Source organism: Lasiosphaeria miniovina, assembly GCF_030549165.1.
Source record: "Lasiosphaeria miniovina strain SMH2392-1A chromosome Unknown B0T26scaffold_7, whole genome shotgun sequence".
Lineage (NCBI taxonomy): Eukaryota > Fungi > Ascomycota > Sordariomycetes > Sordariales > Lasiosphaeriaceae > Lasiosphaeria > Lasiosphaeria miniovina.
In genome coordinates this window covers 1,541,131-1,554,267 of record NW_026848226.1, presented here as the reverse complement: position 1 = coordinate 1,554,267, position 13,137 = coordinate 1,541,131, and the positions used below count along the sequence as shown (strand labels likewise).

The 13,137-nt window shown below is 54.3% G+C and overlaps 4 protein-coding genes across 4 annotated transcripts; 1 reads left to right on the top strand and 3 right to left on the bottom strand.

The window, feature by feature from the left end:
• Window positions 1-166: 166 nt before the first annotated feature.
• Window positions 167-686, top strand: B0T26DRAFT_447846 (uncharacterized protein). Its single transcript, XM_060435088.1, has one exon. The coding sequence runs from the start codon at window positions 346-348 to the stop codon at window positions 619-621; it is 276 nt and encodes a 91-aa protein (XP_060291434.1). The 5' UTR covers window positions 167-345; the 3' UTR covers window positions 622-686.
• Window positions 687-1,108: 422 nt separating this feature from the next.
• On the bottom strand, window positions 1,109-4,668 carry B0T26DRAFT_447860 (uncharacterized protein). The gene is made up of 4 exons (XM_060435089.1): window positions 4,597-4,668; window positions 4,215-4,413; window positions 3,760-4,135; window positions 1,109-3,708 (listed from the first exon to the last, which is right to left on the bottom strand). Exons 2-4 carry the CDS (start codon window positions 4,339-4,341, stop codon window positions 1,476-1,478), a joined length of 2,736 nt encoding a protein of 911 aa, XP_060291433.1. The 5' UTR covers window positions 4,342-4,413; window positions 4,597-4,668; the 3' UTR covers window positions 1,109-1,475.
• Window positions 4,669-8,324: 3,656 nt separating this feature from the next.
• On the bottom strand, window positions 8,325-9,680 carry B0T26DRAFT_655435 (uncharacterized protein; the record flags this gene model as incomplete). The annotated part of the gene is made up of 2 exons (XM_060438627.1): window positions 8,325-9,356; window positions 9,393-9,680. 2 exons carry the CDS (start codon window positions 9,678-9,680, stop codon window positions 8,325-8,327), a joined length of 1,320 nt encoding a protein of 439 aa, XP_060291432.1.
• A 1,183-nt stretch (window positions 9,681-10,863) lies between these two features.
• Window positions 10,864-11,951, bottom strand: B0T26DRAFT_447785 (uncharacterized protein). Its single transcript, XM_060435087.1, has one exon. The coding sequence runs from the start codon at window positions 11,940-11,942 to the stop codon at window positions 11,043-11,045; it is 900 nt and encodes a 299-aa protein (XP_060291431.1). The 5' UTR covers window positions 11,943-11,951; the 3' UTR covers window positions 10,864-11,042.
• Between the last annotated feature and the right edge of the window lie 1,186 nt (window positions 11,952-13,137).

Genomic DNA, 13,137 nt, shown 5'->3' with positions numbered 1-13,137 from the left:
GTAGGTAATTAGCTCGAGTCGTGCACTCTTCAATGCTACCCCGAGCGTTGACGGTGACGATGACCGCCTACGTAACCACTAACCTCGGTGAGGCTGTGTACTTACCCATCCCACCTCAAAACATCTTCTAGTTGTAGTTACGAATAACATGTTTGAGAAAGTGGGCCTCCAACTGTCACCTCCAAGCGCCCTCCAAGAAACAAGTTGGGCAGATCGTAGATCCAAGACGACAAAAAGAAAGGGGGTGCAGCAGATCTGCGTCCATTGTCCAACCGCAGCGGCAACCACTGCAGCATAACCGCAACCGCAACCGCGCCCAACGAGAGAGGGGTGGGCGGGAATGGGATGCATGAAAGGAGAAAATGGAAGTTAGACGCGCGCTCCCCAGCTCAGCACCATCTCCAGATTCCACAGCCCAATCGAGCCGCTGAAATCGAACAAGTGTCTCGCCCAACGAAAGAAAAAAAAGAGAGCAAAGCCTTGAGTTCTCCTATAATAAGGCTTCCCTATTTAGATAAGAAGGTGCATCATTACAATAGCCAGAACTCAAGTATCCGCACCAAAGGAAGAGAGGAAGAATGGAAGCGGCTACGGCAAATACACCTTCACACTCGCACGTGAGGTGAGGACGCTGAAGTAGACACATGGAATTTATCCCAATACTAGTATACCAATGGTCGATAGAAATGAAGGAAGGCAAAGGATGACAGCTTTTCAAGACGAATCTCAATTCGCCTTTCATCCTTATTCTCCTAGTCCACTAACATCAACAGAAGACTGCAACGGGAACCGCGCTCACAATCTTTAAGAAAATGTTTCCAAAGCTGTTGGATTCCCCTATATGCATCCCCACAAACCGTGATATCGCTTGCTTCCCCATCGGCCACAAAGTCACGGTTCCCCGCCGAAACTCGTTTAGCTAGGGTGGTAGACACATTGTAATTTTTCCCTCCATAGCCAGCTTTCATCGCCCGGCTCTTCCTCCGCCTTCCATCTCACTCATAACTACATCTGACATCAATGGATACTACCATATTCATTGCAACCCTTCGCTTCATATCCACCCTGGCGTCTGCTACCCTGGCCGCCGCAACCACTAACCCAGCATCCCCCTTGTACCCGTGTCGCGCGCGACAGACCGCTCCGACATGGCGAACAAGTCAGACACACGAGTAGTCAGGACGGCTACGGAATAATGTCAAAAGTTTGTAAAGCTTCCATCAAAGCTAGCAATGATTTCCTCCTACCTTTGCTTTTCTCTCCACCCTCCCACCCTATCCTCTATCTCTCATTCTGCGTAGCGGAGCCATTGATTTGGCTCAATATGACTATTGCTTAGACTTTTCCACCATCTAGTTGATGATGATGGGTACCTCGCTAAGCTCCAAGTCGCGGCCAGGCTTGAAAGAGTAGGTGTCACAACAGAGTTGAATGTCGGCATTGCCACACGTAGCGAGTGCCCCGACTTCACTCGCTCACTGAGGCCGCTGGCCAGAGAACTTGCCCTGAGGTTGCTGCGCGTACGCCGGTTGCTGATATTGCATCCCGGGACTCATTCCATAGACGGGCGCCTGTCCTTGGTGGGAGCCTTGATGAACCATCATGGTTGCTGCCGGCCGGCCTGGGCTGGGAAATCCCGTCGAGCCTGCCATAGAGCCTGCCATTGACTGTGGCGGGACGGCGCCAGGAGGCATGAACGGCGGGCCAGGATACATTGGAACTTGAGGTCCAGCCGCCACCATGCCATTCGGTGCTGTCATATACTGCGGCTGAACCATCATCTGAGCCGCCATGTGATGGGGCTGCTGTTGCGGTAGGAATTGTGGGTTGTTAGAGAAGCTGCGGAAGCCCATCTGAGGAGCCCCAGGGTTCATGTACGGCTGCATTACTGGCTGGCTGTAGGGAATCTGCGCCGGCGCGTTCAAGGCCGGTGCATAAGCCATGGTAATCTGCGTCATCCTGGGCGAGGCAAACGACTGTGCCGAATTTGAATGCATCATCCTATGATCATCCGAGTTGCTGAAAGGAACGTGGACATGCCCGTGCTGGCCATTATGCATCTGCATCGGCGGCATGTGGGGCGACTGTCTAGGTGCCAAGTTCTGCGCGCCGAGTTGCAAATGAAACGGGATTTGGGGGTGATGAGGGTGCGGTATCTGGGGCATAACGTGCGAGGGATTGGGCGTAGCCGTCGGGGCGTTCGACATTGACCGTTCAAAGTATTTCTTGTAGGTTAGGTGCATCGTAGAGTCGGGACTCTCCGTCTCGTCCTGTAGCTGACGCCAAGTCGGAATCGTCTCGTAAGGTGGTCTGATGCCGTCATTATCATCCCAGTTACGCGGCGGAGGAGGCTGGATTGTCTGGATATGGGAAAGGATAAAGCATTTCTTCACATCAACTGCCTTGGTCTTGCGCCGAATTAACTGGCCAGCAACCGGAGTAGGAGCAAGTGTAGCCTCGACAATGTTGTTCACCGAGGAGCGAGGGCTAGAGCTCTGGCTGACAGCTGATGGGTTAAATGTAGTCGACGTCGCAAACGAGTTAGGTCTAAACTCGTGGCTGTTGGGGTTTAGTTTTGGTCCCAAGTAGGACGACGGAGCGCCGCTAATCCGGCGTCCGTATGACGCGTCAACAGAATTAGCCGGGCCTGTGGGAGGAAGCCGTATGTCTTGGAGAGGAGCATGTTGGCCCATGTGCGGGTGTTGCAGCTTCTGTTGCTCAACAGTGCGGAGCCGTTGGGCAAGATTGCCAGTTTGTTGGTTCTGGGGCGCCATATGCGGCAGGGTGCGACCATTTCTGTTGTATTGATAGTGAGGCTGGTTGTTGTACGAGGCACGGCCGCCCGGATGGCGGCTCGGAACGCCGGGTTGCGAGGACGAATGTTGCGGCGCAGTTGGACGCGAAGTAGTTCGAGACTCAACCGACGCAGGAACCGCCAAGGGCGTCGATTGCTCAGCCGTAGTCTTGGGCTGGCTTTCCTTTATTGCCGCCGGGGTGTCCTTCTGCGGGACGGATGTATCGACAGAAGCCCTCACCTTCGCCATCTCCTCGGCATTTTGCAGAGCCTTCTCCTGAATTTGCTTCTGCTTGGCGGGATCTTTGGCGATGATCGAGATCAGATCTTTAGGCACAGGCGTTGATAACTTGAAACTGGTTGAAAATTTCTTCAGTTCGATCAGTTTTACCTCTTTGTCTGCCCTGGCCTTGCCCATTCGCTTGTATTCCTGCATGTTTCTTTCACGTGTCGCAAAAGACTTGAACGAAGCCAAGACATCTTGCTCAACGGTAGCGGTAGCGTTCGGGGCGCTGTCCTTAGTGGTAGTACGACTGGTAGCAGCGGATGGACGTGCCGACGTTGGGGGCTTCTCAGGCACCTGCTCAGAGGGCTTGACTTCTTTCTTGTCCTCGAGAGCCTTTTCCTCGCTGGTCTGCTTCTCTGCCTTAGGCTCGACCGGAGTGCTCTGTGCAACTGGCGAGGTCCGAGTCTTGTCAGGCTGGGGGGAACTATTGGTCTCGCCGACCTTGGGAGTTGGCAGCTTCGGGGTAGGGGCGATCTTCAACTGCGAGGAGATGATAGCTGGATCTACAGGGGCGCCCTTGACGGTCGCTTGGCCAGTGGGGGCACGTCGAGCCGGAGGGGTGTAAATATGTTTGTTGGTTTCTCGGGTCGACAAGGGGGGGAAGTCCTGACGTCGTACTCCACTGTACCTGTCGAGGCGTTAGTTTGTCCAAAATTTCCTCCGTAACTCTGTGGCTTACTTTGCTTCCTCGTCCCCCTGATCCTCACCCCCACCAGAAAAGTCCATAACACGCTCTTCGGCAACATGCGATGTGGCAGGGGCGGTCTGCTGAATTTCGCGTGTTATCCTATCAGCCATCGCCATTCGCTCCTTGTACTCCGGGTGTTGCTTATTGATTGCCGAGGTATAAATTGACTCGTCGTAGTCCGTGTGAACTCCAAAGAGTCGCTCGTTCTCCTCGAATTGATTCCATGGCTTTCCGGTAGTTGCTGACTTCTCCAGGCTCTCGTCAATCTGGGAACCAGCATCTGGGACCCATGGCTTTAGGACTCGATCGGTGCTGCCAATCCGTACATTTGAGATTGCGCTATCGGTTCGAAACGAGGACCGGTTGCCTTGAAGATGTTAGATAAGAATTTCAACCAGGTAAACCCACTTAGACCATACCATTGAAAGCTTTCCCGTCACTCTTACCAGTGTTGCCAGATACCACACGAGCATCGGTTATCTCCTTTCGCTGGAAAGTCATACCGAGCTGTTCCTTTCGGCCAGCACCATTGGCGATTTCACCTCCGTTGGGGATCTTTTTCTGAGTCACCATGGTGAGTCGATAAGTCGTTGAGTCTGAGCTACTGAAGTTGCCCTCGAACTCAGCGCCCGTAGCAAGCGTGATCTTAATTCGCTGGCCCTGTGACGAAGCCACGAATTTTAGTCTTTGTATTTAAGCGGCCAATGTGAATAGGTGCCTCGACGGCAATCAAAATGGAGGCTCTGAGACACGCGCCATGCGAGCGCACGTGCCGGAACCTATAGTGTGGACGACGGCAAGGAGCAAGGAAACACCAAATTGACATACCTCGCGGAAAGAGCTTGGCACCGACTGCTTGTTCTGTGAATTGAAATTGGCTTGGGGGGTTTGCGATCGACCCGTGATAGGGTTCTTGGCGGATGTCCAAGCCTTCTGCTGGACAGGAGGCTGTCTATGGGGGCATCAGCGGATTGATACGAGCTTCTCCGCAACGCAGCGGGGTGGGAACCAGGGACTAGGGACGATTGTGGACGTCCAATGATGGCGCAGGGCCCTGAATGAATGCTGTCTTGAAAAAAGACTGGGGAACAAAAGCAGCAAAGGGAGGAGGGCCTCTTTGTGTCGGCAGGCGACGTGAGGCTCCGATAAAAAAGTTTGGGGATGCATGGAAAGTGGCTCGTGTCTTACCTCGTCGTTGGATTAGACGTGGCCGCCTCTGACGCTCTCCCTCTTTGGTCGCCAAGCTTGCTGCTGTACAAGGGTCGAGAGGTGGGCGACTTGATGTCGGGTGTGGGAGATTGGCCTGTTGGAGAGGAGACGGTGAGTTTTGAGTTCGACAGTCGGTCTTCCATAGTTCCTGTGTGGTGCCAGTGGCGCTGGTCGCACCTTTGCGAAGTTTGGGGGAAAGAGGGTTACGAGCGGGAGAGGGCGGGAGCGGCAGACAAGGTGTTTGCACGAATTGGGCGAATCAGAGCGCCGAGCCGTGCGACCTGACTGAATGGGTGAGGCGGGTGTGCACTTGCGAGAAGATCGACTAGCATAGGCCCGAGGGTCCAGTAACAGCGGCCTGCCACGCTACGATTTTTGGCTGGGCTTCGTCGCCGCTGGCCGCTGGAGGCTGCGCGGGATGCCGAAGAGACAAAAAACCCTGAGATGTAACAGGGAGCTTCGTCAAACGGAAATAAACGGGATCCGTGCTCGAAAGTGTAATAAAAAGGCGCATCGACTGCTTCTTCTCTTTGATCCACACACAGGTGGAAGTTTGACGTGGACTCGGTCGCTGGCTCGGGATATTTGGGACGCTTGGGGCTCGAATATTAGGTCCCACCAGCGGGACAGGGTGATTCGGAAGGGAATTGGCAATAGGCGACAGCAAACACGATGCAACCAAGAGCAGGTCCGGTCGGGCTTCGCTTGCTTTTTGGAACCTTGTTTCTCGCAGCTCCGGTTGAAGGCCTCGCAGGTTGGGTTTTGGGCGGGGAAGGAGAGCGAGATCGATGGGCAGCTGCTAAACGTCGAGAAGGGAGGCACGAACCGGCAGACAGCGCGGGGGTCGGAGAGGTGGACTGGGGGGAAAAAACCCGTCGCTCGAGGAAAATGTCGTAGAGGCTACGAAGAAAAACCAGCGAAAAACGGCCCCCTAGCGAACCAATGCTGGCTCCTCTGAACCTTTGATGGAGGAGGAGGTTCGGCGACAGAAGCAGGAGCTTTCGCCAGAGACCGACGTCGAGATTTTTGTTGGTAACAATATGGTCTCGCGGAAATGGGCAAGTGCAGGGCAGCCCCCGCTAGCGCCGATTCTAGCAAAGCCAGTCTTGGCGCGCAAGGATCGCCAGTTCTGCACGTGACCTCGCTCAGCCCGATGCATTTTGGATTTCGGGATGGACTGTTCATACTAATGTCAGGCGCCGATACCTTATCTTGGAACGTGATCTGATGCCAAAGGAGGGACTCAACTATCTGTAATACTACTTGTTGCATGTTGTTGTGTTCCCTCAATTCAAGACGCCGAGTAAGAGTAAGGTCGCTATTGTTTCGAAGCAGTATAAACGTCCGCATGGCTGCCAGTTGGAAACCATGTTCTGCGGATCTCTATTACTCCACGTAGTCGCCTCTCTGTGATTCAGGTCTCCGCAGATCTCGACGGGAGGGCGGAAGCTTCCACGTTGGTTAGCGAGTTCACAATACATTGAAAGAGTGCCTAAATTCTGTCCACCTCGTTCCTGAACAAGGTAGGCGTGTGCTATGTATAGTATATATAGCTGATTATATTTAATTTACTTCCCCTAAGGCGTGTGCAGCTTCCGATTCCATGCCTTCGACCCTGCGACTGCTTGCAATTGCAGGGCATTTTAGGGGGCTGAACGCCGCCCTCAGGGTTCCATGTTAGGTCGGGGCCATCCCCGGAAATTTCTGAGGGTCCTTTGTAAATATTATTCAACAGTTTTCTACTGCTATGGAACGGCGTAAAAGTCAGAATTGGGCTGGCCGATGTAACGAGGTGTGTTTGCTGTTGCTCTAATCTCTACCGGGCAAAATCTGCTGTGTCCAGCAATGAACACAGCGTTGCGGAAAGTGGTCTGAGGGGCCAGAAAGGCCAAATGCTGTATGGTTGAAGAGATATCACAAAGGTTTGCCGGATTGTTGGTGGTGCGACTCGACCCGGGTCCTCTGCCTTCTTGGTGGCATCATTCTTCATCAGACACCGGCACTAGTCCAGGAGGTCCATGGCTAAGCAGTGGATCCTGGTGCCTGGTAATACCTGGGGGCGGTTTCAGGTTTTTAAAGCTGGCAGACGGTGATGCACGAGGTCCCCACAACTTGATATCCTGATGAGCTGAAGCGACAAATTACCTGGATAGCTTACTCTCAGGTCTCTTACCTGCAGCTACCTTAGCTGCCTGCAGTCTCAAAGCCCGCAGCTGCAGCTCTCCCACTGGCATGAGTAATAGTCCGCAACCACAGCCAAACTTCAAGGTTCGTAAGCGCAAACAAGAAGAAGGGTCCCCATTTTCGTCTTCTCCAGACTCCAGCTGCCCCCTCCCCTGATGGACATAGCTCCACAGTCGCATCTCAGGCATCCCTTAGCCCACGGCTGTCATCTCTGAGTCTGTCAGCAACATTGAGGCTGTTCAGCTACTCTGCAGTGTAAGCTATCGGCCGCATTGCAGCAAACGGATCGGCCGCCTACGGTAATAACCAGGAACCTGGAAAGGCGAGTCGGAGAATTTCTTCCCGCAGCTCGAATTGTGCCGCACTAGGAACCAAAAGCCGGCTCAGGTTCTCGTGACAAACAGTGCCCCGCCCTTCAGCGCCGGCACTCCACTGTGAACCATCTGGCGATGAACGAATGGACCCTGAGCAGGCGGGGAAAGAGCTCTCCAAAGCTCAACCTAGAGCTCTTTGAAGGGGATGGGCCTACAGGGGCGGGTTGACTAATTTGCAGGCTATTTCACAGTGATGTCATGTCGACAGCTCCTCTGATAGAGTTTTATGTCTCTTTATGTGGTGGACAGGGAGCGGTCCATGGCTATCCCTCTTTGTCCGCAGGTTTCCCACCGCGCGAGCGTGCATGCCCTGCCTTGGCCAGGCTGGCAGGTAGTTGGCGGAGAAAGAGCATTGTGTGCCCAGTCTGGCCCAGGCAAGAACCACCACCACCAGCACAGCGGGAACCACCACCACCAGCATAGCGGGAGATCGACACATAGCCGAAAATCTGCCAAGACCCGATCAGGAAGGATCGAGGTCCTCGTTCCTGCCGCCGGTTTTGCAGTTGCATGACGCCAAATTGCCGACTGCACTGCATCGGCATAAGTACATCTTGCATCAAAGATGGTGTCTCGATAGAGCGTGATCGACGGAAACCTTGACTTAATTCCGCAAAGGAATGGAAAATGCTATCCTAAAAGAAACACAGGGGAGGGTATTCGGGGGCTAACTCTACTAACTCGAATAAGCACAATCTACACATCAGAAAAGGTTGGCTCTGCAATATCATCCGTTCTCCCATTCTACTTCCAATTCACACCAGGGCTTGCTATGCCGTAGCACACCGCTCAACGCTGGAAACTGTTCTTGAGAAAGAAATAGGAGTGAGTGAAAGGAGAGGCCAGTGGATGCAAGAAGCCTGGGATCCGGAACTTGAGGTGTAGAGCCATCGCCTTGGGGATGAAACTTCGCGGATCTCCCTTCGAGAACATCCAAATGTTTGTCAGCTGGTCCGTCAGCCGGGCAACTTTCTCAGCACGGGCCCACATCTCTTCTTCAAAGGCGACAACGCCGCGGTCGAGCCCATCATCGGCACCTCCCTCAACAGCACCGATGATGCCCCGCGCCAGCCGTAGGGCGTCCTCGAGTGCGACGTTGACTCCCTCGCCGGCGAAGGGCGTCATCAAATGGGCGGCATCGCCAACAAGCGTGACGCCGCGGCGGTGTCCCCAGCGGAATCCTACGGGGAGCTTGTGCAGCGTGCGTGGGATGCACTTGGTCTCGGCGCGGAGGACTGCCTGGTGGAACATGGAATGCCAGTCGGCGAACAGGCCATCAGGCTGTCTAAGCAGGGCGGCCTGCGTCTGCGCTAGGTCCGTGGCATCGTAACCGCACGAGTCAGTCCAGTGCTCGTCGGCTGTCGCGAAGCCGATGTGTACTGTCAAGGTGCCGTCGCCCATCTGCTGGACCACTAGCCGCTTCCCCTCGCCCTGTCCGAACAGGTTGCCGCGGTTCACCGTCGCATAAAGCTCGGGGGCCCGCGTAGCTGGCTCCGGGATGCTCATCTCAATCATTCCCACCCCGGCATACTCGGGCCGCTGATCGCTGAGCGCTCCGCGAACCTTGCTCCAGGCTCCGTCGGCGCCGATGACGAGATTGAACCCTCGCTCTGTCTCAATCTCGCTGTTCTTTTCAAAGACTAGGGCGTTGCTGCGGCTGTCGCTTCCCAGGTTCAGCTGCTTCAGGTGGTAGCCCCACTTGATCGTGCCATCGGGCAAGCTCTCGGTAAGAATCCGTCGGAGATCAGCGCGGTCGATCTCGGGACGCTGCTCGGCGAGGCGGCGGCGCGTCGAGGGGTCTTTCTCGGGGTCAGAAGACTCCTTGGGTGCCGGCGACCCGGCTCGCTTGATCAAAACCTTCAGGTTCTTGTCCGTGATCTGCAAGAAGTCTCCGTCGTACCGCGCCTTCTCCAGGAACTTGTCGAATAGCCCGGCCTGCTTGAGTGCCGCAATGCCCGTGTGCGTGTGCAGGTCTAGCGTGCCGCCCTGTGATCGGTAGTTCGGCGACGCCTCGCCCTCAAAGACGGTCACGGGGATTCCTGCCAGGTGCAGCAGCCGAGCGAGCATACACCCTGCCGGTCCAGCCCCGATGATGGCGATTTTAGGAGGGGACTGTTCCGTTGTCTTTCCTGTCGTCTTGTCCATGATTGTAGGTGGCAAGCAAGACTTTAACCGGATAGATGTTTGGTAAGAGATGGCTAAGAAACAAGGAGCTTGTGTGAGTGTCGTTGTGATGAAGATGCCTGCGCTGACTGCGAACTGTCATGTCCCTATCCATCCTCTCGATGATGGCGCCGATAGTCATCTTATACTTCTTGAGCTCTTTCCTGTTATTATCAAGCCATCTAGGACAGAGCGGCTGTCGGTTTTGAATCATGCCCGGAGGGTAGGTCGGCGGCCGCCTCGTCTGATGCAAAGAAAATGGTCTGAGCCTCGGCCTTACGAAAGTTGGACACAAACGTAGCGAATTGCGTCAGCAATCGGCACCGGTTTCGGCAAATATCCCGGACAAGGACTTGCTCAGGGCTGGTTGTACGCTCTGGAATCTAAAGAATGCGCTGTACGACGAAAGAAGAGCGTACTCCGTGGGTTTCATTCCGGCCCGAACGCCTATCGGCCCCAAAACCGGGAATTAAATGCCAAGTAATAGCCTACATAATACCTAGAACGGGTCAACACAACGGTCGACATCGGGGGTTATCAGGACCCGAAGATTTCTATCGGATCTAAATCAGAACCAGAATCCCCGCGACACAAAATTCATCGCCACATGAATGTCAGTCGTCTCACTGATAAGCCCCTTTACCTCTTTACTCACAAAATTCCAATATACGACGCGTGATGCATTGCGACACATCGCACATTACCAGCCAGAGCCAAGAGCTCTCGCATGTCCGCCGGCGCCGCCGACGGCATTCCTATGTCCATCTATTTGCCCAAGTCTGGGACAGCTGAGCCGAAACTCACGCATACTTACTTTACGAGGGTCAACCGGCGACAACCGCAGACCACTAGGAAGCTTATCCAGAATTCAGACCTCGACCAGCGACTCCATTGGATGCCTGGACCACTGCGCTACAACATCTGAGCATGAATCAACCAACACCACCTCGGGGAGGGATCTGGACTTGATGGGATACTTCAAATGACAACTGCTGCGCCATACCTATCGATGGCTGGCCAACCATGACACCTCACGAAGAGAGATGCCTTTGGGCCTTGACTTTGTTATTATGGGTTTGTATTTCCAGGTCTGGATCAAACTCTGACAGTGGCTATACTGCTTGGCAGCATTGGCCACTTGATATTACTAATTATTTGGTTGGTATGTATAGGTGAGGGATGCCAGTTCAACTTCTCGGCATCTCTATATTCAACATGTCATGTTTATATCCCGTTCAACAATGCGCCCAGAGGGAGAAAAGATTCTCGGTTCCCCCCGGCAGCCCAGTGGCTCGCAATGCACAAACACCACCCCGTCCCTTTCTTCACCTGGAATTGACCACCCTAGATGGCTAGGTTGGCAGCCATGGCGAGGCCGAGGATAGCGACTCCGAAGTCGGACCGACCGGCTCCGCTCGACCTGGTAGTTGTGGCAGCGGCCGAGGTGGTGGTGGGAGGCAGGGCGGGCGTGGTGGTGGGCCCGACCGAGATTGTGGCCGGCGTACTGCTGGTGGTGGTGCTGTTGCTGTACCTAGTCGTGATGGTGCTGTTGCTGAAGACGCTCCTGATCAGGGTTGTGGAGTTGGAAGCCCTGGAAAAAGTGGTGGAGGCAGAAGATGATGCCGACGAGAGCGCAAGGGCTGTAGCCGTTCCTGTTGGGAGGCTGCTGGTGCTGACGACGTCCTTGGCCATGCCCAAGCCGAGCAAGGCCGAGAGAAGGAGTGAGGTCTTGATTTGCATCTTGAAGGTCGAGAGCTTTTCGGATAATTTTTTTTTTTGGGGGGGGGGGGGGGGGGGGGTATTGTATTGGCGAGGGTAGTTACTTGTTGCAGATGAGTCTTTTTGGAAGCTTTGGAGTGATACGGAATGACAGAGACGAGCCAAAACACGAGAGAAAACGCGAGAAGTCTTCCCCTTTAAAGAAAAAGCCGCCGGGGACGGCACCGCTCGTCTCCCGGGGGACAATAATTTGCCTTGCACATTACAGTATTGTCGCACGTGGGGACGCGGGCGAGGGAAAAAAAAAAAAGCCTTGTCTGTGGCGTCGACACGTAATCTCTTCCTGTGGTTTTCTCTTTCAGCAGGGACCCGAATCACGACCCGGAGCATGGCCCGCGGAATTAGGAGCGCTGCGGGCGCGTGGGCGGCGGGACTCGCGCTTCGGCCTAGGCCCCTGGCCGCACAGTGGGACGCACAGAGGTTCAGAGCTTCAGCGCACTGAGGTACTGCCGCGCTGCAGGCCATAGATCCGTCACACAGTTCACGACCCCACGCTAAGCCGCTACGGCAAGCCGCACCTGCTTGCCCCCCCGAGCTTCCGTCCAGGCGATTGGCCGCAGCGACGGCAACGTGCTTTTGCGGGTGAGGCATCGGGGTGGGCCGTGGCTTGCTGCAAATCTCCCCATTAAAAAGGAATGCTTAAATCAAATGGCATGGATGGATGGATGGATGGATGGACGAAGCTGGAGCTGAGCTGAGCTGAGCCATTGGACTGGGGCTCTGCTGTTGCTCGCTCCTCCCGCCAAGCTATTGACGATTGCGACATCCCATCTTCATGTTTCGACAGAGTGGCCGATTGAGAGTGTTGTTTTCTTTGCTGCTGCGGACAAGAGTCTCTGGCATTTCTAGTTCTCTGCTGAATGCCATACTTACCAATAGATTCCTCAGTGTTCGACTGGCAACTCCTGAAACTACGAGCAGCGATGATAGCCAACGATGACCTTTCCTTCCCACGGGCACTAAGGTCCATACATTTTACTTGCCTTATCTTTGACTTTCTCGTGGCCAGGACAGCTTATTAGTATCCTAAAGTACTAGGTTCAGTCTTTGAAACGTCGATTTGCAGCCTGAAAGGCGGCTGGATTGCGACAGACTATGAAATCTCAAATCTCTTAATTTTTGCCTAGGAACCGGGCGGCATTGATCTGCGTATTCGCTCAATTCCATGAAACCCGTGATACACAGCCAGCGAAATGGGCGGGTGTTGTTGGTTCTCGAAACCCTCCAACGCTCGTGTCTCAGTCTCATTGTTTCCCGGCACAGCATGACAAGCTTCTCAAAACTCCACTCTCGTCGCACGCCCAAGAAAAGGAGACGATGACATTGTGGAATCGCGCTTGTTGGAGCTCAGAGGCCGTTTCGAAACACCCAATAGGGTCGTTCTCTGTGGATTACTTTACCTATCTCACCTTTTTCAATCCGCAGGCTGCTCGCACCATAGATGCACCTGTTGATGAGAAAAGGCTGCGAAGGTCTTTTGGTAACTTGACCGAATACGGAGTAACGCCAATGGCAAATGCGCACCTGGTGACCAAGGTACCTTGGACACGTAGTGAGATGCTAGGATTCGGCGCTGGGGCAACTGAGCCACTGCTGTCGTCAGACAAAAGCGACCGTAGTTGATCGAGTATGGAAAAATTGAAGAGATTCACGTCAAGTT